General features: G+C 56.2%; 1 protein-coding gene across 6 annotated transcripts in view; it reads left to right on the top strand.

The window, feature by feature from the left end:
* The window catches only part of IKZF1 (IKAROS family zinc finger 1), a 69,862-nt gene that overhangs the window by 9,097 nt on the left and 35,355 nt on the right, over positions 1-25,410 (top strand). For 5 of the 6 annotated variants that reach the window (XM_004582225.2, XM_004582220.2, XM_004582219.2 and 2 more), the window contains exons 2-3: positions 3,171-3,224; positions 9,057-9,176. In XM_004582225.2, the coding sequence (XP_004582282.1) occupies positions 3,185-3,224; positions 9,057-9,176 (160 nt within the window). In that variant the 5' untranslated portion in view covers positions 3,171-3,184. Of the gene's footprint in view, positions 1-1,729; positions 2,212-3,170; positions 3,225-9,056; positions 9,177-25,410 lie in introns of those variants that run through there. The other variant, XM_058678149.1, reaches the window with a different exon arrangement.

The following is a 25,410-nucleotide window of genomic DNA, read 5'->3' as shown; positions in this document are numbered from 1 at the left end:
TTGGGCTGTCTCACCTCCCTGCCCATCGAGTGAGCAGTGTGGGGAAGCCAGGGGTGTAGCCCAATCCCTTCTTCTGTCCCGCTGGCCTGTGTCTGTGTACTTCTGTTCTAGTGGAAGGTTCAGAACTGATTGCTCCCAGGGCAGAGCCGTGCACGTGTGGCCGAGAGGACTGCCCACAGGCCCAGAAGGACTGCCCACAGGGCACAAGCCATGCATGCATGGCTGGGAAGTCTGCTCCCAGGCCACGAGCCGTGCACGCGTGGCTGGGAGGACTGCCCACAGGCCGGGAGGACTGCCTACAAGCCATGAGCCGTGCACACCTGGTCAGGAAGGCTGCTCCCAGGCCACGAGCCGTGCACGCGTGGCTGGGAGGACTGCCCACAGGGAACGAGCCGTGCACGCATGGCCGGGAAGGCTGCTCCCAGGCCATGAGCCGTGCACACCTGGTCAGGAAGGCTGCTCCCAGGCCATGAGCCATGCATGCATGGCTGGGAGGACTGCCCATAGGGCAGAGCCGTGGACGCGTGGCCGGGAGGGCTGCCCAGGTGAGTGCCAGTGTGCCAGATGCTCATACCCTCAACCCTCAGCTTGGCAGACCTTGCCTGTGAGGGAGGGAGGAGGGCCAGGTGTGCTCCTGGGAGAACCTTCCGTCAGGCTGTCCCTTCACAGGCCTGCCCTACCACGTGCAATCCTGCTTTTGGTGGCACAGAAGCTCCTTTGCAGCCTGAGATGTCACTTCCTGTTTTTCTGCCTGGGCCCGAGTTGCTGCTCCTGTCCTGTGGGATACTCAGGCTCCTTGCGTCTTGTGGGATCCCAGTGATCTCGGGCCGCTCCAGGTGTCTGGGGAGAGCAGAGCCTTAGCAGCAAGCTGTGTGTCCTTTCCTTCGAGCTCCCCCTTCTGCTGAAGGGTTCAGGTCCTGACCCAAAGCAGGGTGACTTGTAGCACGAAGGCACTGGAAGTCGGTGCAAATTTAGGGCCTGGGAAGGTCTCGAGGAGCTTAAGTCTCTGACATCAAACAAAGCCTAGGCGGCAGAATTTACAGGCTCTGGCTAGACCACAAATGGGAGGGTTCTTAGCACAGAGTAAAGAGCTTCAACATGGCTGCAGGGCCAGCCTGACACCAAGCCGGGGATCCTTCTGAGCAGCCCCTCCTCCAGAAGGCGTGGCTGAGTGTGCACTGGGGGACAGGCGGAGGTGCGTGGCCAGGGGTGTGCCCTCTGCTGTCCCGGGCCCACTCACTGCAGAGCCAGGCTGGCCCCGGTGAGGACCACTCTGACCCCTTGTGCCATTTCCCAGGTACCTCCAGGAGATGTGGGGGCATCTGTCTGGGTCACGAGGGTCCTGGCTTGACACAGTCTCACATCTCAGCACCCACACGTCTGGGCTGGCTAAGGGTGGGTGAGGTATCCTTCCTTCCCGCGAGGGCAGCCCCCAGTGCTGGGCTTTGAATCCATTTTGTTTTGATGAGCTGACCCTAGGGTAGGACAGAAGGATACCTGCTAAATAACCCAGCTGGGTAGTGTGCAGCTGCTAGAGCGTGACAACTATGACAGCTTGTGTGTGGCATCTTGCGGGAACTATTTTAACAGTACGTTTGGAAAGCAGGAGTGTTTAGTGCTAAATCTAAGTCAAAAGCCTGAGAGGACACACAGACAAGATCTGCAATGTGGTAATTCACGGCCCTTTTTCTCTTTTATAAAGACTGTAAAAATCCATCAGTTGGGCTGCAGGAAGAGTCGGGTCAAGTGAGCATCATGCGTGGGACTGGCGGTGGCAGCGAGATTGGAGTGGATGCAGGGGCGTGCAGCTGCGCCGTGGCCCAGCTGGGCCATAGCCGTGTGCAGTGCCGTCCTCCGCTCTCCTGTGCACAGCGCTAGCAAAGGTTTGGTGCCTCGTGCTGGTTCCTTTGTCATGAGCTTGACAGTCTTGGAAGAGCCGTAGCTTCTGCCAACTTGTCACGCAGCTGTCAGCCCATGCCTGAGCTGCCTGGGGCTGGAGTGTGTGCCCCATGTGCTGGGGGCGCTCGCCCCAGGAAGCAGCACACATTGAAGCTGAGATCTTGTTTTCATCCTTGGTTCCCCAGGCTTGAAAACTCATGCTCCACCTTCCCTCGCACAAGAAGTGACGCCACACTCGCGTCCTCACAGCCCCAAAGCGAAGTGTGCATTTCATGTGAACCATGAAAGACAGCGACACAGAGCTCGAAGCAGGTGCAGTGTCCCTGCCTGGATGGCCTGCAGCTGTTGGGTGTTAGGGTCCCAAATCTGCTGCCATTTCAAGCTCTCTGCTGAGAGCAGGCTCAGCCCCAGAGGTGGCCCAGGGACAAAGAGCCCAGATCAGCTTGCAGTGGCCAGGGAAGCTCTCTGTGAAGAGCAGCAGGCAGCAACTTCTGGCCACGAAGTGTGGGGCTGTGTTCCGCGGATGCAGGAGACGTTTCAGGCTGAGGTTTTCAGACGTTCTGGCTAGAACCTGATTCACAATAGGGTCCCTGCCGATGCCGCGCCGGCCCACAGCCTGGTCGCCATAGATGGGCTGTCAGCAGAGCAGAAGGCTCTGGGCCTTGCCGGCTCGCTGAGGCTGGGGCAAGGCCTGAGTAGGAGAGCGGGACAAAGGCAGAGGCGCGGCTGGCTCGTCCGCCAGGCTGCAGGTGTATTCATTATTGATGGAGGTGGCACGGCAGCGGCTCAGTTATGCAGGCCTGCCTGGGTAAATGAGACATTCTTCAGCAAATTGCTTCGTTTTTTGATTGCTGATTGTACGCGTGTCACCAAGCTGACTCAAGGTTCATCGATGCATGCTCAGTAAATTAGAACGAACACACTATGGATCAGCCAAGAGAATGAATTCTGTGCCTACAATGACCCAGGGCCATTTAATTTTCTGCTTAATTTTGTTGCAGTCAGTTTGCATTTTGGGTTATTATGCAGTAGGAAATTAACAATAAATAACAAATTTGGTCCTCCTGTGCTTGTAATGATATTTTTATAAATCTTTGTAATGCTGTTTTTCAAAGGATCCAGGTCTGTGCCTGGCTGATACTCCTGCCGGTGTGCAGGGAGGAACTGCATTATTCTCACCTGATAACCTTGTTGTTAAATGGTGCGGGGCTCTTCATCACACGCGTTCTTCCCTCATATCTTACTCGAGTTTTTGCTCCCTCTCTTTCTAGATAACCTGAGGACAATGGATACCGAGGAGGGACAGGACCTGTCCCAGGTTTCAGGTGAGAGCTTGTGAGGCCCCTGTATGGGGAGGGGCCGGGAGTGCCGGCCTTGCTTGGCCGCCTGGGCAGCGGGTAGGGCCCCTGTGCTACACAGGAGGACAGTGGAGCCTGCACTGGTGAGAGCCGGGAGAGTGTCCCAGAGGCAGCGGCTGGCTCTACTGTTAACCCTAAAAGTACATTGGAAAACAGTGAATACCGAGACAATTTTGGGGGTGAAAATGGACTGATTGGTTTTCCCTGGAGCCCAGCCATGTGTCTGTTGGTATCCACCAGATGGGGGAGGGAAACAGGAGCTTGATGGCCTAGGTCAAGTCTGAGCAGTGGCTCAGGGCAGAAACTGGTTAGTGCTCCCTGCTGCTGTACTGGACATAGCCCTGTTGGACTGGATGTGGCTGCTGATCGCAGGAGGTCTTAACAGAGTGGATCGTGGAAGCAGGAGAGGTAGCACTGGGCCTCAGCCTCTAACGGGCACGGCTGAGCCCACATATTTCCTCTTAGACCCTCAGCCATTGCTGTGGCTCTAGAGCAGCTCACGTGGGAACCTCCCCTGTGTGTGACCGCTGGGGTAGGCCGGCCTGGGTACAAGGATGCCTGCCCCTTGCGTCTCCCTTCTTCATTGAATTCCGCATTTCATTCCAGATTGGGGCTCATGGTGGAGACATGGACCCGGGATGTGGCCGCTGCGGGGCCCTGGGATCCTGCAGGGAAAGGGACCTGCCAGGTTCAGGGACATCCTCCTCGGTGCACTGCTCCCTCCCCTTGAAAGGCTCAGAGCCCAGGCTCTGGCTGGGGGAAAGGGCTTGTAGCCAGCCACAGGTGAGCCCTGTGGGCGGTGCTGGGGCTTGCTGCCTTCTGCCCTGGTGTGCCTCCTGCAGCCCAGTGCTGAAGGCTGCCAGGCTCCTCCAATGAGGGCAGATGGGCCCATGCCCAGGGAACAGTACATAGCAGCAAGGCAAGCCAAGGAGCTGCGAGGGCATGACTGCCAACTGCGTGCCAGATCACACATGTGAGCAGACACACACTTGCCACGTGCTTGCACTGTAAGTTTAGGAAAATTCTGAAAGGAGGCTCAAATGGGGCTTCGCCCGGGAGGGATTAGGGAAAATTTGGCCCCCTGCCACCTTGCAGAATTCCTTGGATCAACTGTTCAACACACTTTGGTTCCCGAACAGGAACGCTTTGCACAGAACAGGCTGAACTGCAGGGGAGATTCAGTTCCCTAGACCCCCCCTGGGGCTGGGAGCGCCAGGTGTGGCCTGCAGAAGGAAGCTGCCCCGTGGGTCTGCCCACCCTGGGGTCTCGGATGGTGGTGGGAAATGGAAAAACCATGCACGGATTTCTTTCTGGTTTGTTGTTGTTGTTGTTTTATTTTGTTTCTGCATAAAAGCCAGCTTATCTCTTAATTCCATTTTTACAAATATTTCAAAATTCCTTTGAATATAGTTGATGCAGGTGTCATGGCACTGAGACACCTGGAAGCAGTGAGAGCCCCACCTACTGTGTCTTGCATGCAGGAGGTGATCCGTACGGGCTTACTCACTGAAAAGCACAGGAGTGGAGAGGAGTGGAGAGTGCCAGCCCTTCTTGCCTTTGGTTAAAGTTACTGTGCTGTTTCAGCCTTTCTGTTGCTGGGTCTTCCCAAAGTGCTTGGTAGGCTTACTTGGGAGCGATCTATCCAGCCTGCATCTGGGGTGCTTTCCGCCATAATGCCCTCCATGGTGGACTGCACCACATGGTCATCAATGATGAGTGCTCTGTGTTTGCCGGATGGTGCCCTAAGCAAGTCCTCACTTCAGGCTCACAGGGACTACGGCGAAAGGTGTGCAGGGAGCCGAGGATCAGAGCGTGTAAACCGCTGACCACAAGCCCTGGCGGGAGCCAGACATGGTTCTGCGGTGCAGGTCCCCTTGCGTTTGCTCTGCTGTAAAGGTGAGGTTTTCTGTTGCAAGCTCTCACTTCCCTGGGAATCATGTCCCTTCGGGTAACTACGATGATGATATCAAACAGCAAGAAAGGAGGAAGCACAAACCTCTTCTCGGTGAATTATTACCTGCTCAAGAAATTATCTGCCTGCAGTTGGTGAGCTAATCACACAGTTTTCCCTCTGAGCTCCCCCCACCTTGAAAAAAACTCCTGGTCATTACAATGCATCATCCAATACAGTGATTAGTAAACCAAATAGGAATTGTTGTATTTGTAACTAGACCAGAGATTTGGTCCATCTGTCAAGAAAAGTGAAATTTTGTATGTCTAAATACTTCAAGTCTCACTGTCCCTGGTGTTCCGGGCCAATCCGTCAGGGACAGTGGGAGCTCAGTGCTGCCCAGTGGACAGGCCCTTCCCTCATGGGGCAGGGCACACCTGTTCAACACGTGCATCACACAAGCGTCACACTTGCCTGACTTCACATTGGGAGCTAGGCCCAGGCCTCACTGCCTCAAACACATGCAGGTCTCTGAGGGTCCACTGTCTGTTTCCCACCAGTTTTCCAGTGGGTCAAGCCAAATCTGTGTCCCAGGTCCACGATTCCTTCCTACACGGGTCTTCTTTCGGGGTGTATTGGCTTGATGGGATATTGTGTTGTATGTTGTATTCTCCCTGCTGCCGGGCGATCCTCCGGTGTGCAGTGTCCCCACCGGTCCGTTCGATCCCTACTAGTTTCATTCCTCACCTTGCTGAGACGCAAGGCCAAGGACCAGGACCCCGGAATGCAGGCGAGTCTCAGGGCACCTCAGGTGGCTGGGTGGCCTTGTGTTTTAATTCAGCGCTGTCCCAGGTCTGGGATGTATCTCAGCATGGATTTAGCACAGCGGATGGCCTTCCCTCCTCGGCTGTCCTGGTCCCCGTGTCCCCCACCCACACTCTGCCCCGTGTGCTTGTTCGCAGCGGCAAGTGGCGTCAGAAGCCCGTCTCCCCAGGGACAGCTGTGCTGGCGAGACCTTGCCACTCAGAACTTGTTTCTTGTTCTGCGTGGGTCAGGCCTTAGGATTCTCACACAGCAAGGGTAGGACTGAGCAGTGGGGACTCGGTGCAGGGAAGCTCTGCGGGAAGAGGGAGCACCCCAGTTGTCACGGGCATGGCCAAAGAAGCTCCTGCAGGTTGGCTTCCCAGGCTCCCCCCAAGGTCACGGACACAGGTGCACACTCTGTCGATCCCCCCACGGGGTCCACCTCACCCCCACTGCGGGGCCTCGGGCCATGGAGAAAGCAGCTGGCCCTTGGTTCCTCACGTTCCTGCCGTTGCACCCGCAGCGGCCCCGCATGACACAGGAGAGTTCTTTTACGTGGTTTTTTTTCTGTGTCACATTATTTTGTCCTTCTCACCAAAATGAAAGGAAAAGCAGATTCTTCTGGCCACCTCCCTCGAGTCATGAAGGTCTGCAAACCCTCCTGCACCAGCCTCTCAGGCACACACATGTGGTCAGGTGCTTCACACACGGCTGCTTCCAATCAGAACTTTTTCTCATTTCTTTTTGTTCAGTTATTTATTACCCGCAACAGGGACAGGTGGAGAGACCTTCCATCTGTTGGTTCACTCCCCAGACGGGCCATGCCACAGCGGCAGCCAAGACCTGTGTCCTGCTCAGGCTGTCACCCTGGGCTGGACATGAGCAGGGAGCTGCAAGTGGAGCCTGGCCTCAAACCCAGGCCTGCCCTGCGGGGTGCAGGGCTCCACATGCTGTCCTAGCCACTGTGCCAAGCCCCCAGCCCTCCTCACTTCTGGAGGAAGTGAATGCTGGCACAGTTGGGGCTTGTTGCCTTGCCTCTTTGGAGGACGGAAAGCCATCTGGCCCGAGACACACAGCCGAGGCCTGGCGTGGCAGGGGCGCTTTGTGATCCATGTCACAGGGCCCCTTTGCTTTCCCTGGAAAGTCCTTAGCCTCCTGCTCCGTCTCTAGCCATTCATCTCCCCAAACATGCCCAGTAAAGCTTAGTCTGAAAACACACCAGCTGAGGTCATGGCAGCTTGGTGGGGCGTCAGGCAGACAGCGCTATGCCATGCCCCCCAGCCAAGCCCATGCCTCTGCAAGTTCTTGTTTTGCTGTTCCAGTAAAGGTTCCTGCAATCCTTTGAAACGGGCCGGGATCTTGACAGCACCCCTGGTTTCCACGCTCCCTCAGAGGTGGGGTTTGCCTGTACAGGTCACATTGCTTGGGCAGCCAGGCTGCTGGCTGGGCGGTGACAATGGACATCAGTTTTCCTCGGGGGTCTTCAGGTGGCCTGGACCTTTCACGCCTGTCCTCCCCAACTGGGCCTTGCCCATGGCTTATGTCTCTGACTCTGCTGGTATCAGTTAGTTCTGAGAGGGTGGGAGACAGAAGGAGCATCTCCTATGGGTCAAGCATCTGGCGTGTGGGGCCTTAGACTCAGAGCCCTTGCACGGGTTCTGACAGACTTCATCTCTGCCCAGTTGAAAGAAAGGTGAAGACTGACCCGACACGGTGGCGTAGCTTGTTGGCACCAGCATCCCACACTGGAGCAGCAGTTGGGGTCCTGGTTGCTGCTCCATTTCTGATCCAGCTCCTTGCCAACGGCCTGGGAAAGCAGTGGCAGATGGCCCAAGTGCATGGGCCTCTGCGCTGGGTCACCCACATGGGAGACCCAGAGGAAACTCCTGGCTCCAGGCTTCCACTGACCCAGGCTGGGCTCTTGCAGCCATTCAGAGACTGAATCGGGGGCAGAAGGTATTTCTCTCACTCTGCCACACTGACTTTCAAATAGAATCTTTAAAAGAAAGGTGGCACCCTTTACACCTCTGGGCCATCCACTGTGTCCTGCTTAGTGGGGGTCAGTGGCTTTGCTGCCTCTGTGGGCTTTGCTTCGCTGCTCGAAGGGAAGGCAGCGTGCCAGTACACTTCCTTTGCCTGACCGGGCCCGCCCATTGCACCTCCAGCTGTCTCTGCCCCACCATGTCAGATGGGCAGATGCTAAGCAGCTTCTGGGGTGGGTAAGGATTTGAACAGACTCAGTGGTCGATCTGGACATCCAGCCTGCGTCCCCAAGGCGCGTTGAGGTGGGCTGGGTAGCTCGCGAAGGGTGAAGAACCCGACAGTGTGCCCACCTGGTGGTTTATACAGTGGCCACTAAGGACATGGGCACAGTGTCCGCTGGGCTGTTCCTCATGGAGGTGATGCAAGTTGAAGTCACCTCAGCATAGCATGGCCAATACAGTTGTGGACAGGGCAGGGAAGTGAAAACATCTCAAAAGTTGGAGGATTTTTGAAAAAATGTCACCTCATGTTATCTTTTTAGAATTTAAATTGCACAGTTGGTATAGAGCACAGCGTGACAGCTTGATGATAATAGTGTGAGGTGAGCAAGCCAAATGGTTAGTGCTTATACCTGTCTTTACATGTTTAGAGTTTATCTGTAATAAAAGATGCGTATGTGTCCATGCCCACCCACCATGCTTTTATTCACGTATGTGTGTGTCTGTCTCTCTGAAAGAGACCAAGATCTCCCACATGGTCAGGGACTGGGCCCTCCGTGCAGGGCCCCCTGTGCACGTCGGAAACCCAATTTCTCTACCTTGCTGCCTGCTACTTCCCAGGGTCTGCATTTGCAGGAGGCTGGGGCTGAAACCTGGTCACTCCAGGGGACTTGGGCATCTCCAACAGCAACGTGACCACTGCGCCCGTGCCCATCGTGCCCTTCGTTGTCCAGGTTGCACAAGACAGTGGTGGTTTCCTTTTGCTTACCTGTGGACAGTGGGCAGCAGGCCTCACAGTCTAGCATGGACCCAGAGGAGTGTGCTAGCCCAAGCAGGAGCTAGACCCCTGGGGGATCACTGTGTGTCTGAGCCTCAGACTCAGGTCCTGCTCTGTGTCCTCAGGGAAGGAGAGCCCCCCGGTGAGTGATGCTCCAGAGGACGGCGATGAGCCCATGCCAGTCCCCGAAGACCTCTCCACCACATCCGGCGGACAGCAGAGTTCCAAGAGCGACCGAGGAGCGGGTGAGTGAGGCCGCGCATGCTCTGCTGCAGGCTGCCCAGGCCTGCTGAGTGAGTGTGCTGTCTCCAAGGGGGTGGCGGGCGTCATTTCACCCACCACTGTCCCTTGGCTCTGAGGGCAGTATGAGGGAAGCAGGGAGCACTCCCAGATGCCCAGGGCTGTGGCAGCAAGGAGACCCCATGTGGGGCTCAGCTTGTCACCTGCTGTGTCCTTGGAGCCCTCAGGGACCGCCAGCTCCATGTGTCTGGGTAGCAGGACCCAAAGGAACTGCTTCTGGGCCGTTTGCAACCTCCTTCTCCTTTGGAGCTCTTACATTTTTCAGGTAACAAAGTAGGATCAGGTAAGTGGGGATTTTTCAATGTCAAAAGTCTTAATCATGTAAGGCAGTGAACATGTGTGCAGCTTTTCCACAAAGAGAAGGTGTGAGCCATCGCTGTCTCTGCTGGTTCACGTACACAGGCCAGAGGCTTCACCCACCCTCTCACTGCCAGGAGCCCGAGGCCTCAGGAGTTCTGCAAAGCAGCCGAGAGGCTGAGGACAATCCAGCTCCATTTCTGGCTCAAGCACTAGCTTTACTCTGCCTCTCGGTGTTCCATGAGCGAAGGAGCCCACGGGCCCGGGGCTGCCACATCCCTCCATGCCTGCTGCCAAGCTGTCTGCTTGCGCTGAAGAACCTGGGAAGGCCTGCAGATCAGCACAGATGTGATGCAGCTACTGTAGGGTGCTCCTAGCTCCCCGTTAGTCCCTGCAGCACCGAAGAAGTGTAGACAGACACAACTCTATCAGGGCTGGGGATCCAGGACCCAAAGAAAAGACCCATTCATTGCATGATTGTACGGGGAGTCCAGACACTGCAGGAGCAGTAGGCTCAGTTAGTGGGGTGGCGGGGACCAGCTTTCCCTGAAGTCCCTGCAGCTCCTGCTGCCTGTGGGCATCATGGTGTGGGCATCCTGCAGGTCCCTGGGGAGGGCCCTGCACGCAGCTGGCCAGGCACTGCTCTCTGCGTTCCCTTGGTCCCCTGGGTGGGGCAGGGAGTCGGCCTGTTCCCGGGGTCAGGGCAGCTGTACCAGCACAGGTGTTTTGTAGTACCACTGCAAGTTTGCCGTCTCCCGTGGACTCCTCCCACTGCCCTCTTGATGTGTGTTTAATCCATGCTTCTCTTTGGATTGATGTTTTGAACACACATTTTGGAGCTGTGAGGTTAGAAAACCCTGGCAAGCCCTCAGCGTTCAGCTTGTTGCTGGCGTTGATGTTGCCCTGAGGCTAGGCAGGATGAGCCACTGACAGCCATGGAACCTATGCCCACTCAGGAGAGCCAAGCACACAGAAGCTGGTGCAAACCAGGCCGTGGGCAGGAGCGGAAGTGAGGGGCAGGGGCCCAGAGGGCAGAGGAAGAAGCTCCCAGCAGCTGTGCCCTGAGCCCGGAAGGAAGTTCAGCTGCACTGAAGTGTGGTCAGGATGGTAGACTAAGGCAGCAGTTCTGTGTTCATTAGCAGCCCCTTGTACCCGTGGGGTCCATGTCCTCTGACTCAGCTGGCCCTGGAGAAGCCTAAACATGCCTGCGTCTGTGCTAAATACAGACAAACTTGGTCACACCCTCAGCTCCCTCAGGCCACTCAGCAAACTTCCGTATGGCAGGTGCATCGTACTGCAGGATGTAAGTGATCCAGGGTTGATTTAAGGCTTGAGGCACAATGTGAACCCATGTCCTAGGCACAATATCCTGAGCGAACAGGAGACTTGGCGCAAAATCGGTTCCCTGTGGCTCACCAGGGACGACTGGGGAAGGGCAGGGCCAATCCTGGACTAGAGAACACCCATGTAACACCATGCTGCATGAAAGGATTCAGCAGAACAGAGCATGGCAGCAAAGGAGTGTAAGAGGACAGGAAGTGAGAAGAAGCCCTCCCTAGGCCCTGTGTGGGACAGGAAGAGGAAGTGGGATGGTTGAAATGTAGGCTGAGTGAAGAGTAGGCGGAGTGGGTGTGGTGAGGGCCTCGGCTGGTGGGGCAGGGAAGGTATATCAGGAGGGGCTGGTTCCCGACCCTTCTCCCTGAACAACCACCTGTCCCTGATGGCTGTGAGGTTGCACGAGCAGGTGTAGACTGCCACGCTGGGGATGGGGCAGAAGACGGGAAGAGGGATGCAGCTCACACAGGAGACAGGTGTCGAGAGTTCGTGAGAAGACTGAGGCGTGAGGGGGAGGAAGAGATGGCCACCTGGCAGCAGTAGCAATGCAACAGGAAACCCCCAATCAAGGTCTTAGTCCTGGAGGCAGGCCTGGTGACACTGCAGGCGAAGCCCCTACTTGGGACACCTGCACTTCAGAGCAGGTGCCTGGGATAGAGTCGCCCTGCTTCATAATCCCGTGCCTGGGAGGCAGCCCGGGATGGGTTCTTGCCGCCCGCTGGAAGACACGGGTAGCACCCCTGGCATGAACCAGGGCAGGAGATAAGTCCTCCAAGCCCTACTCTACCAGTCTGCTTACAAAATAAATACATAAACAGAAACTTAAAACACACCTGGGGTCTGAGAGAGCAAACTGCAAACAGGCAGAAGAAGGGAGATTGTAAGGGGTTGGGTAACAGAGGAGGAAGTGGAAGGAGGGATCGGGTGTGCTGGTTAGCTTCAGACCCAAGCGAAGGTTGGAGTGCTGGTGGCTCTTGGTCAAACCCAGCGGGAGACGGAGCTGGTGAGGGGTGCTGGGGCGTCAGGGCCAGGGTGGCATCCAGATGGAGATGAGCCTGAGGAGCACGTTGGTAGGAGCCCCTGGGGTGAGGCTGGGGCTTGGCGGGCTGGCATGTCAGTCCCAGAGCCAGAAGAGGGCCGGGTTCCTGCCTATTTCTTCATCCCACATCCAGGGAGGCCTGAGGGTCCGGAGCCCAGGCAGGAGCTGGGCAGGGCTGCGGCCACGTAGTAACCCACGGCCTCCTGCAGGTCTGAATGAGCAGGGCCGGGAACCCGTGGGCAATGGTGTTGAGGACAACAGCAGAGGTGTGGGAGGGGCCTTGGTCAGTACAGAAGCCCAGCAAGGGAGGCTCCCAAGTGCTTCTCAGTGGCCCTGCGGAAGGGAGAGGCTTCTTGGTGCAGAGGTGGTCATGTCTGAGACTGCCAAAGCCAGGGTGCAGCCAACAGCCTCCCACCTCCCTGCCAGCCCCCATGGACTCCTGCACTGCACTTGTGCAGCTCCTCTTGCGCTTGGCCTCAGTGTGAGAGCAGAGGCAGCGGTGGCCAGGGATGCACCAAGGGAGTCCGCCCTTTGCTGGACAGTGCAGGCCAGCAGGAGGTGCTGAAGGTGGAGCTGTTAGCACAGGGCGATGTCCCGCCTCAAAGTCACTCCGCTGTCCTCTGTGGGAGAGGTTGTGGGGAACCCAGACTCATCGCTCCTGTGTTCAATGTATGTGAGTGGTATTTGGGGTGTGTGCTGTATGTGTGAGTGGTATTTGGGGTGTGTTATACAAGTGAGGTATTTGGGGAATGTGATACATGTGTGGTATTTGGGGTGTGTTATACATAGTGTATGTGCATTTCATGTATTGTGTGTGTATGTGGTGTGTGTGAAATGAATGATTACCTACATGGCATGTGTACAATACATGTTATGGTGTGTGGTATAGTGCGTGTGTGTATTTGTGTGTATGGTGGTATATATGCATAGTGTGTGTATGCTTTTAGCTTTTGTAGTATTATGATATATGTGCATGGCATGTGTATGGTAAATGTTGTGTGTGGTGTGTGTTGCACGTATACAAGTACATGGTGTATGCACATGGTATTGTGTGTTGCATGATGCATGCACATGGTGTGTGCATGGCATATTGATGTGTGTGGTGTGCACAGGGGTGTGTGCAGAGTGGAAGACTCAGGCTGGGATGACATCTCCTACACGAGTCCTGGCTGGGCAGAGTGCACAGCGTTCCTGCGCGAGGTGTGTGTGAGGCACACCTGGCCCACAGTGGGCGGTGGGTGTTATGTGTGCACGGCTGTCAAGCTTGTTGCTGGGTTCACCGTGGTGCACTCCATGTCAGATGCTGTGGGACTGGAGGACATCTGCAGGTGACTCCGGGGAGAAGCTCGCACTGTGTGGGAAGCAGCCCGAGAGCCTGAGAGCCAGGAAGCTCACGGGGGGCAGGGCCAGAGCTCCGGGACCAGACCCCTAGGCGGTGTGATGGGCTGCATGGACTCCCACTCTGGGCTGCCCTCCCTCCGTGTGAGGCCAGCCGTGTGTGGACAGGGATGCCCTGGGGCCTGAGTGTCCTCTGTGTGACTGAGGCTCAGTGACCCAGTCCCTGCACCACTGCCTGGCAGAAGCCACTGAGGATTCGGATCTGTGAGGATCCTGCTGTTGATGTCTGACTTTGTTTCTCCAACGCTCAAGCTGTGAGTAGGTTCTCCTTAGTGACATTGCTTCTGAGTGCCCTGCAGTGCCAGGCAGGCACGGCCCCTGCTGCTGAGTGCTCCACAGTGCCAGACAGGCATGGCCACTGCTGCTGCTAAACACTTCACGGTGCCAGGTGGGCATGGCTGCTGCCACAAGGCTGAGGTCTCTACAATGTCAGGCGGGTATGGCCACCGTCATGAGGCTGGGCGCTCTCCGGTGCCAGGCGGGCATGGCCACTGCTGCTAGCTGAGTGCTGCGTGGTGCCAGGCGGGCATGGCCACTGCTGCTAGCTGAGTGCTGCGTGGTGCCAGGCGGGCATGGCCACTGCTGCATGGCTTTACAACTGAACATTGGAGATCCATGGCCATGGGAAAAAACCCACGTGACCAGGAGATGACCAGGAGCCTGCTCCTACCTAGCCTGGGGCCCAGGCAGCAGGGCCAAAGCTGCGGGGTCTGAGGGCGCTGGGGAGGGAAGCAAGCTCTGGATGTGAGGAGAGGTGAGGACTAGAGTGTAAAGAGAATGGCGTAGGCGGGAATGGGGTGTAGTGGGGCCCCAGCCGCTGTGGGCAGGGAGCCCAGTCACCATGGGGAGCTGCCAGGCACCCTCACCCTGTCCCCATCAGGTTGGCGCTAGTACTCACTCCCATGTCAGGAGACACAGAACCCTCCGGCCTCCAGCTCCAGGGGAGAGACGATTCGGGCCAGCACTGGGAGAGGGGAGCGGGGGACTGTCCTGGCAGTGGCCAGGTGTGTGTCTGCCCACCTGACAGGAGATCCTGTTGGGGCAGAACGGGAGCGCACGGCGTGCTCCTCACAGGGGAACCAACGCCTAGAGCACGGGACAAGGCGGCAGAGCCAGGTCCTGCTGGGGGAGGGCCAGCGGAGGTCTGTGTAAGCCCTGGGGACGCTTTAAAGGAGACCCCTTCCATTTTGTGGAGGAGGAGGCAGAGCTGAGTGGCTTGGTTCAGGTCAAACTTGCAGGAAGTTGAGAAGCCAGGAGCTGCCACAGAGAGGTCGACTAGGGCGAGTAGGATGCTGCCAGGGGCAGAGCCCTTTGGGGTCCCTGGTAGAGCTGGGCAGGGTGCAGGGGGAGGCTGGACTGAACAAGTGATGTCTGAGCAGGTGTGGGGAGATGGGGCCATGGAAACAAAGGGCAGCAGGGCCCGCAGGGCAGAGGGGACTTGAGATGGTCTTTCTAGGAGGGGGATATTGAAATTGGTCTGCACCCATGGGAAAGGCCTGGTGAGGAAGAGGGGCTTGTTAGTCTGAGAGCCACAGAGGCATTAGCTGGGCTCTAGAGCGGTCTTCTAAGAGCTGGGCGTAAGGCCTCAGCATAGCTGCATCCTGGCTCTGGAAGGGTTCCCATGGGCCCACCTGTCCCTGTTACTCAGGCCTCTTCAGGAACCCCCATGGGAAGCATTTTCCCCATCTTGTCCCTGCTGTGTTCCCTCCTCTGGCATTGTACATCCTGACTCCTGGGGCAAGCATCATCTCCCACTGCCCCCGGCACCTGCCATAATGGGCGGGATGGAGCAGTCCAGTAATGGCTGTAGGATGGACTCAGGAAAGGAGGCCTTGCTGGCTCCTGCCAGGGGTGGGAGGGGGAGCAAGAACCTGGAACTGAGCGTAGAGTCGGCCCATCTCTTATGCCCATCATCTGCTTGCTCAGGGGGTACCACATGTTTGGGGTGACAGGGTCCCTTCTCTTGGGTAACTGTATCTCTGTGAGGGGTATTGAGCCACACGGCACCACCTTGGCCTATCGTCATGACAACCCCCCATGTCCCCACTTCTCTCCCAATTAGGGACTGAGTTGGAAGAACCAGAACCACTTTTTCACCCACATTTTTCCTTTCACGTCCTTTATCACCTGCACTCATGAGAGTCTGCCACTCCATGAGCATAGATGGCTTGCTGTGGTCAGGAATGTTCCAGAACCCATCATGAGTTCAGAAGGAATTCCAATAGAAAGCTTGAACCAGAAAGGCTGCCAATCTTGCATTTCAGCAGTTCTATGATCCCATGTGAGGTGTCCAGTTCAGGTGAACTCAACAAGGCTGTACATTGTTGCAAGCGAAACCGTGTTACTCTAGCGTGGTTCGGTTCAGACACCCTCACCTCAAGGTCCCGAGGCTCTTGCCAGTTTGTTAAGCAAAGGAGAGAAGCCCCGTGGGTTGAAGCCGCTGCCATGGTGGGGAGACAGCTACTCTGCGTGGGGTCCCTGGTGTTTCTTGCCTCAGGCCCTCTGTGCCCTAGCTCCCTGGACAAAACAATAAACCAGTGTTTTGTTAAGTTTCCTTCTACGAACGGTTTCACAAAGAAATGGGAAAGAGGGGGAGAGCGAGTAAGCGCTGTGGTTGCCAGTTGTGCCAGCACCTGTGCCCCTGGTGGCTTAGGACATTTTGTGATTTTAGGAAGTATAAATATAACCCAGAAAAAAAAGCTTCCCTCCTTTTATGCAAAAGTAGAAAAGTTTAAGCAGAGTGGTGCCACAGCCGGCCTGGTGCCATTGCACAGAAACAGGTGAATCAGTGATCGCAGCTCTGGGGCCTGGGTGGCCACCAGCCCTCCCTGGCCAGCACTGCGCAGCGGCCCCCGCAGGCTGAGCCCAGCTTTCCCCACGGCCTCAGCAGGAGTCACGGGGCCCTAGCCCGGAAGAGCAGACACCCTCGCGGAGGGGGGGACCCAGTATGCTCCAGGCAAGGGGGATGTCCGCTTTGGTTGACAAGCAGAGATCCAAAACTACCTCCTGGGCCACTACGAGCCCAAGCGTGGGTACTGGAGAAGCTGGCGTGCACCAGGACAGCTGGCATAGCCATGTGCCGCCTGGAGGCCACTCTGTGGTCACGCACATGCCACTGCTGTGGCACTGGGTGTCTGTTGTGTGTCCGCCCTGCCACGGTGGCCATGGTGGCCATGGTGGCCTGTGTCCAGTCAGCGTGAAGGCTGACAGCCTGCATGCCAGTCCTGCAGACAGGCAGGTGATCATGTTGATTGTTGATTTGGGGGCCTGCAGGATGGTCACTGCTTCTGTAACCTCTCTGTGTCCCATTTGCACTTGGCAGTCAATCCAAGAGCCTACCGACCCTTCGGCAGTGTTTGATCCTGGCAGGTAGCAGCAGGTGCAGCCAGCACTCTCCTGGCCTCGGTGCTCAGGCTTGAGCAGTGATCCGTGGCTGTGGTGCCTGGGAGGCAGTGCTAACCCAGGACATGATGGCTGGGAAGCATGCTTGCAACTCGTGTGTGGTCACATGCTGGCTTTTACATGACTTCTTCGAGGTGCCTGAGTGTTGCAGTTTGTTAACATTCATATCTGTTACGTTGTTTTCCTCATCTCAGGAACCTCTTTCTTTGGTAGCGGAGGAGTGTCTCCCCAAACTGGTTCTTACCATCATCCTGCAGCGTGCATGCATGCCACACACACGTGTGTGTAAAATGACAGATGTGACATCGTTCTAACGGCCTGGCTTTCTGTGCGGGCCTGTGTGAGGATAACCCACATGTCTGGAATGTTCTCCTGCTGTGTGCAATCAGAGGTTTTAAAGTAGCCCTGTGGAGTGGAGGTGTCATGGAGCCTGCACTTTCTGGTAGCCATGCCCCTGGTCACATCAGTCTTATTTGCTTCCCTGGAAGCCGTAGTCACCGAGGTATTTCCGTTTCTTCATGGAGTCTTGCCGTCCAGGATGTGTTGGTCAGGACTGGCCACTTTGTCCAGGGCCGGGAGCCGCGTGAGGTGGAGTGCTCTGGAAACAACCTCGGTATCCCTGCAGGTGGTGGCCAGTAATCAGTTGCTGGTCTCCTCTCTAGCTCTGCTTTCTCTTCAGAGCATCCACAAATGGACATAAAAAGTTGGCTTTGTATTTTTCCATTGTTTTCCAGCATTGAAGTTCGATAAAAATCTGGATCTGGTGTGTAATTTCAATACTGGTTGATTTTATCTTATATATAAGTATCTGTTTTTAAGGACATATTTGTTTATTTGAAATTCAGAGCCAGAGAGAGCTCTGCCATCTGCTGCTTTATGCCCTGGTGGCCGCAGTGGCCAGGGCTGAGACAGGTCCAAGCCACGCTGGTGAAGTAACTCTAACACTTGGGCTGTTTTCTGCTACTTTTCCAGGCCATTAGTCAGCCTTGGAAGTGGAGCACCAGGATGTGAACTGGTGCCCCTGCGGGATGCCAGCATCCTGGCAGCAGCTTTACGGGCTGTGCCGCAGCATTGGGCCCCGTAACTCTGTTTTAACTGTGGCTTGTGCGTGGTCATTCAGAGCTGAGGGGTGGAGACCCACAGCTTCCTTTACATGCCTTGTTTTCGTTCCTGGGAACTCTGTGGTCAGTATGTTGAGTCCCAAAAGCCTCTTTAATGTCTGAGACAAGGCAGCAGTTGCCTGATGGACACGAAGCTTGTTCTGTGAGCCTGTAGCAGAGGAGCAGCTCACAGTGAGCCAGGCATCCTGTGCCATCACTGCAGTACCCAGCTGGGCAGCCGTGGCAGTCAGGTGTGCTGGTGCTGACCATCGCCCCAGAGCCCAACTGGGGAGCCGAGGGAGCCCAGCGCTCCTTCTGAAAGATGCTGCTGCACCCCTGTGATCCAAGGAGCAGAGGTGGTGAGTGGGTAGCGAGGGGGCAGTGAGAGTGTCGCAGGGCGAGGGCCTGCCTGCGGCTAGTGTGAGCCCTGCAACCAGGTCTGTGTGTGAGCAGCCCAGCATTTCACAGCTGCCTTCCTGTGCACGGCCAGGCTCCAGGGACTCCCTTGCAGCTGAGCATGCGGCTGGGGCTCAGGAGGCAGTGTGGACCACTGCGGCACACCTGCTCCCGTGGGCAGATCCACCCCGTGTCTCCTGAGCACGGCACTCATCTTGTGGTCTCTTCATTTAGCCATGGATACAGGCTCTTCAAGGCTGTCTTTCGTGGGTCTGTGGGCAGTAACTGAAGTGCTTGGCCCAGGAACAGATGTTCTTGGCAAGCTTAGGAGAAGAGCCACCAGGGCTGGTGGCCTGCCTATTCGAATGAGGATGGGCAGCCTCAGGTGGCAGTGCTGGGCAGATGAGAGCCACATGAGTCAGGACTACTGGCTCCTGCATATGCTGCTTGTTCAGTAGTGAAAATGGGGTTGGCTAGTTTGGGTTTTATCCACAAAAAATCTACTTCCTTGATGGAAAAGGACTGGGCCAGGGGAGCACCTCCTGGTCCCAGTCTGTGGTCTAGCCCAAGCTGCCAGCTGTACAACAGGGTTGAGCGTAAGGCCTGGAAACCCAACCAGGGCAGTGTTCTTGACCTTGGGGGTGTGAGTTGCTTCCAGTGCTCATCCTGGTTTCTTGTCTCCTTCCTTCCGTTGCTGGCAGAGATGCCATGCATGCATTTAGACGCTCAAGACTGATTTTTCTTTTAGAAAAAGACATGCTGACTTACGTGGGGAGTGTTGCTGTTGGTACAGCAAGCTTTGAAGAATTGTTTTTTAAGGGATAGCATACAAGTTCATGCTACAAAGAGAACATAACGCTCCAGCCCATGAGCCCAGGAAGGCCAGAGCTCCTTTGTCACCACCTGAAAAATGCGTTGAGTGAACCATGTTTGTGTGTGTGAGGTGTGGATTTGCATAATAGAGCTGAGGGGAAATTCTGCCCTCTGTATGCACAGATGCCCAGGGCCCCTTGCTGCCCTCTGTATGCACAGATGCCCAGGGCCCCTTGCTGCCCTCTGCCCTGTGCCCTCTGTGTGCACAGATGCCCAGGGCCCCTTGCTGCCCTCTGCCCTGTGCCCTCTGTGTGCACAGATGCCCAGGGCCCCTTGCTGCCTTCTGCCCTGTGCCCTCTGTGTGCACAGATGCCCAGGGCCCCTCTGCCTTGATTGCTTGTCCCTGGAGAGGCCTTGATAAAGTCCATCGGCAGCTCCTCGTTTTCACATGTCACCTTCCTGGTGAGCCAGCCACATGTCACCTTCCTCTCCACCTCCCAACCGGGGACCTCAGCTCTCAGAGCACCTCTGGCACTCTCCCACCTAAGTGTCAGTCAGTACATACAACCAGTGACAAAGCAGGCCAGGTCCTCAGCCTGCCGACGGGAGCTGAGGGATGAGCCTGCTTCCTGGATACTGGCCAGGCCTGAGCCATGCTCCCCCTTGGACCTGGCAGGGCAAGTTTGACTGGGGCTGGTGAGGGTCCCTGGGCAATACTGGGCGTGCCATGTGTGTTCAGTGCAGGCATTGTGCTGGTGAACCTGAGATTCCCACCCACTGCTGTCTGTTGCTGCAGACAGTGCCTGACCGGGGGCAGCCTCATCTGTAGCCTGTGCATAACAGTAGCAGCAGCAATAGCAGTAACCAAGCCACAGAGGAAGCAGGGCACAGGGTCAGCCGAGCCTCCCATGCCATGCGCACCAGGCTTTTGTTGGCTCCTTGCAGAGATGAAAGATTTTGTCACGGTGGGGAGTGTTGCCACCTGCCAACCCCTTTGTTTCCCTATCCTCTTGTTCCTGTCCCCTGTCCCCTTGTCTTCTGTCCTCCTGTCCCCTGTCCCCAGCCACAGCCGCTAGCTCTGCCTCCTGCTCCCTGCCCAGTCCTTCATCCCTGTGTGCCCCATCCTCCCTTCTCTAGGGAAGGAAAACACTCCAGGGATGGCAGAGAACTGGGCTTGGAAGGCACAAAACATGGGCTACTGCCACCCCAGCAGTGCCCAATCTTCTTAATTGAGAGAAAAAAAACAAAAAGAACCCGAGACTATCCCAGAAGCAGCCAGGGGCTTTTCCTTGTTAAGGGGCATGTTAATACCCTGTCAATCAACAGACGATGAAGAGACACATGGTTTGTTAGAGAAATGGGTTCTGTGTAGGCTTCCTCTGTAGGGCAGAGGGAAGTGCCAGGGAGACCCTGTGGGAGGGGGGGAGGGCCAGGGAGACCCTGTGGGAGGGGAGGAGGGGCCAGTGAATCCCCGTGGGAGGAGGGCCGGCTGAGGGAGTCCTCATGATGAGAGGGGAGGAGGGCCCAGGGAGACCCTGTGGGAGGGGGGGAGGGCCAGGGAGACCCTGTGGGAAGAGGGGCCCAGGGAGACTCTGTGGGAAGGGGGGCCCAGGGAGACCCTGTGGGAGGAGGGCCCAGAGGGGAGCAGGGCCGAGGGAGTCCCTGTGGGAGGAGAGGAGGCGACTGTGCATATGGAGGGCTGACTTGGCAAGCTGCAGCTCAGAGTAGCCACTAGCAAAATCCCCATCGTGAAAAGCAAAACGAGCATGGGAAATCCACGCTGGAAACAGTGAAGTCTAGCTCTGCTCTGTAAGGAGCTGAGCCCTTGTTGCTGCCGAGTCAGTATGAGAATGGAGCATGGTGGGTGGGACTTTGACGTCCTGGCCCACCCACCGGTGTGTCACGGAGAGAACCTGCCTAGGCACCATGCCAGATGCAGCTTCTATGGGCACCTGCTCTGCAGAGAGCCAGGGAGGAACCAAGAGGACGAGATCCAGCTGCCTGGCCACTTTCGCCGGGGTCCGAAGGGGCCAAGAGGCTCTGCCGCCTCACCTCCAGGACCTGCGGTGCACTCACGTTGTGCAGCGGAGTCCTGGCAGCCACAGTGCTGTTCTCTGGCCTGTAACGTATGCACAGTGTTAGGGGAGACTGGAAGTCACCGTGGCCTCTCAGCCTGCTCAGCCTCCTACTTGGCTCTATGGCTGGTTCATTTATGAAAGTAAGGCGGGGATGGAACCGAGTGTAAATGCTGTGTTCCCTCCATCACTGCCGACCTCTGAAACCTGGTGTGTGGCTGATGGGCTCAGGGAGACACCTGAGCATTGTGTCCTAAGCCGCATCAGTGCCCAGGCAGGGAGATGGGACACGGCTGCTCCAGGGTTGGGGGCACCCGTATGCCAGCCAGCTGTGCACTGAGCACATGGTGAGAAGTGATCCAGGCACGGCTCAGGGCTCGACAGGGAGGAATAGAAGGAATGTTGTGGACACGTGAGCGCCTGGGAGGCCGGCACAGGGAGATGGGCTCTAGGAGGAATGTGCAGTGGACACGTGAGCGCCTGGGAGGCCGGCACAGGGAGATGGGCTCTAGGAGGAATGTGCAGGCTGCCAGGAAGCTGTGACTTATGTACATTGAAGCATGGGCAGAGCTTTGAAGAAATCCTGAGACACAGGAGCAGAGTGGGGACAAAACTGAGGGCTGAACGCGGCAGGTGTGGCGCCAGGAGTTCTGCTGTGGCCGTGCTCAGGGTGGGCCCGCCTGGAAGGAGGGCTGGCTGGGCTGGCAGCCACCAGCTTGTGCCATTTCTGATGGCACCCTCCCAGTGTGTGAGCTGGGGGACCCGTGGGGATGGGAAGGGGTGAGGAGTCGTGGTGGAGGGACTTAACCCTCCAGCGGTTCCTAATTTGAGCCATTTCTTCTGTTGCCTTTAGTCAAGCGCTCCTGTGGCACGACTCACCCTAATTAAAGACCTGTCGGTGGTGAGAGCAGTGATTCTCACTTTTTTATTTTGGTGGAAGAGGAAGAGCATTCCTGTTCACTGATGTGAATGCCCACAGTGTGCAGAACTGGGCTGGGCTGGAGGCGACAGCTGGCAGCTCATTCCGAGCATCCCTGGAGTGGTGGGAGCCACCACTTGGGCCGTGACTGCTGCCTCCCGGGGTCTGTGTCTGCAGGAAGCTGGAGTTGGGAGCAGTGTGAGGGAGGCACACAATCTATGATCTGACATGGGCGTGAGCTCCCACATGCCAGGTCAGAGCCTCACCCCTCATCCTGGCATGGTGAAGCGTGTGTGAACCCCTGCCATCGCTGGGCACACAGCTTAGAGAGAAGTTTGCCCACCTGCGTTCACCAATTCATTCAGAAAGTGGTAGGTTTGAAAAACCAAGGAAGAAGAGGCGAGTGAGGCGGTACGGGGCTTCAGCAGAGCTGAGGGGGGGTGGGCCCTGGAGCAACCCTGGCCTAGACCCCCGGCCCTATACAGCTCTGAGGCTCTCACACCTTGTGCCCCTGCTACCGCCCCCCAAAGAAGCCAACGGATCCCTGCCTGCCACTCAAGAACAAGGTACAGAGTCTCCTCCCCTCCCTCTCATTGTAGCCATGAAGGGTTGGGGGTGTCAGGGACCCTGGGCAGTTGGTGGACTGAGCAGGGGCATCCTCTTGAACACCCGATGCAGAAGCAGTGACCTGCAGGGGCTCAGCAGGGTGGGCGGGCGTGTGGCTGGGTGGGTGCTGGGAGCAGAGCGGTCCGAGACTCCCACGGTGCTCCCAGCCATTAGAAATGTGTCACTCAAGTGTGAAGATGTTTATACCGCTAGATTTCCCATCACTTCTGTGCCTTGATTCCCTCTCATTTGCATCGATTACTCATAAATGTAGATCTTGGGTATGATTTGTCCAGCTGCCTCGCCTGGCAGTCTGCAACAAGGAACTCCCAGCGGGCGGGCAGGCAGCCTGGCCCTGGTGCCACTGGGTTGCTGCTGACGGAGGATAGCGGTTAGCTTGCAGGTGTTGTGAGAGGCCCAGGCCAGGGGCGCAGCAGGTGCCTCTGGGTGACATGCTGGCTGAGTTGGGAACTGTTTCTGAAACGCCTGGCCATGCTTTTTGGTGTTGGGAGTCCGGCTTTCTGTCACCTCCTGTGGTCCCCACTGCATCCCCCAGGCAAAGTGGGAGCACAGCTGGCCCCAGCCTAATCCCTCACTCACCGTGGCCCCTTAGCTGCTGTCCTAGGATTTGTTTTATTGTGTTATTCGTATCTGTGGAGACATGGCTTTACCCAGTCTGTTTTCATGTTCATGAGAAGGGGGTGTCTTAACCACGGGCTTAAGTTGGTCAGTTGCATGTCTCCAGAGTCCTACGGCCTCACTGCCCTGTAAGCCGAGTTACTGCGCCTCAACCTGGGACCCTCAGGTTTCACCCCTTCCCAGAAGGAGTGTGGACCCACCTGCTTCCTGTCTGAATGTCAGAACACTCTGCCTCCCCCACTCAGCCTGCCCAGCAGGATCTCCCTGCAAGACGTAGGGCCCCCCTACACCCTGCACATGCGCGCACACACACACACACACACACACCCCTGGCTTGCAGTTGTGGTGGGGTCTATGACTTCCCTTTACTACAGCTCCCTGCCCCGCTCCCGCCCACCAGGTGAAACCTTGGCCACTGGGCCTCAAGCCCTTGGTGGCAGCAGGCACCCCGGAAACCCGGTGGTATCTGGGCTGTCCCAGCTCCAACTGCCAGCTCGCACTGTCTCAGCGCCTTGGCCTCCTCCCTGAGTCTAGCATTTACGCCAAGAAAATGTTTCTTCAAGACTAAATTTTCCAAATGACTCCAGTGTACCCCGATTTTACTTGTGGTTTATTTCAGCCCTTTTGAGTAAAGAACTTTCTAGAATCTAACACACATTTCCCTCAAGGATTCTTCAAAGATCATCTTAAAAAAAAAAACTTTAGTGTTTTCTCTAGATTTACTTTTTGTTTATTTGAAAAGCAGTTATCGAGAGGGGAGAGGCAGAAAAAGAGCTCTTTCGTTTCTGGACTCACTCCCCAGATGTCTGCAGTGGGCTGGGCTGTGTCAGGCTGACACCAGGGGTTCTGCTGGCAGTTGCACATGGGTGCCGGCCTCCGAGCAGCTGGCTCATCCCCTGGCCTTCCCAGGAGCGTTAGCAGGGAGCTGCATGGGAAGCAGAGCGGCGGGGCTCGCAGCGGCGTTGTCCACTGTAGCACGATGCTGCTGCTGGTGCCACCTGATGTGAGGCCACAGCTCAGGGGCACACACTGAACAGTAGAGGCCTTGGGCAGGGAGGACTGCACGTGGCCACCCCTCGAGCACAGGAAAGAGGGCCTCCCAGGGTGCAGAGGCTCCGTCCCTGGCAGCCAGAATGGCGTGTGTGTGTGTATGTGTATGTTTGTGTGTATGTGTGTATGTGTATGTGTGCATATGTGTGTGTATGTATGTATGTGTGTATGTGTGTGCATGTATGTGTGTATGTGTGTATGTGTGTGTATGTGTATGTATGTGTGTATGTGTGTATGTGTGTATGTATGTGTGTATGTGTATGTATGTGTGTATGTGTGTATGTGTGTGTATGTATGTGTGTATATGTGTGTATGTATGTATGTATGTGCATGTGTGTATGCATGTATGTGTGTATGCATGTGTATGTATGTGTGTGCATGTGTGTATGCATGTATGTGTGTATGCATGTGTATGTATGTGTGTGTATGTGTGTGTATGTGTGTATGTGTGTGTATGTGTGTATGTATGTGTGTATGTGTATGTATGTATGTATGTATGTGTGTATGTGTGTATGTGTGTGTGTGTATGTATGTGTGTGTGCATGTGTGTATGCGTGTATGTGTGTGTATGTGTATGTATGTGTGCGTATGTGTGTGTATGTGTGTATGTGTGTGTATGTGTGTATGTATGTGTGTATGTGTATGTATGTGTGTGTATGTGTGTATGTGTGTGTATGTGTGTATGTGTATGTATGTGTGTGTATGTGTGTATGTGTGTATGTATGTGTGTATGTATGTGTGTATGTGTGTGTGTATGTGTGTGTGTGTGTGTGTGTGGCGAGGAGGCCTGCTAGACCCTGCTCTAGTTGTCGCCGGCCCGACCAGCACTCTGTGTCCCTTCCTCTGGGGACTGAGACAAGCGCCCCAGCACCGAGTGTGTGGAGGGAGCGGCACTTCTCTTCTTGTTCTCGTGTCCTTTTGTCCCTGGAGACATAGCCATGTGTGTGGCTTGTCAGAGGCCAGCGGCCAGGACCCTGTGGCCAAGCCAAGGGCTGCTCAGCCTCTCAGGTCCACACGTGTGTCATGCTTCTGTCACTTCAAGCTGAAATCCTCGTACAGCGTGAGCGGCACAGTGTGTTCGATCACCGGTCTGGGAGTCTGCTTGCCTTG

This window comes from Ochotona princeps, chromosome 20, assembly GCF_030435755.1.
Source record: "Ochotona princeps isolate mOchPri1 chromosome 20, mOchPri1.hap1, whole genome shotgun sequence".
Classification (NCBI taxonomy): domain Eukaryota; kingdom Metazoa; phylum Chordata; class Mammalia; order Lagomorpha; family Ochotonidae; genus Ochotona; species Ochotona princeps.
The sequence above is the reverse complement of the archived record's forward strand: the minus strand, read 5'-3'. Positions and strand labels throughout refer to the sequence as shown.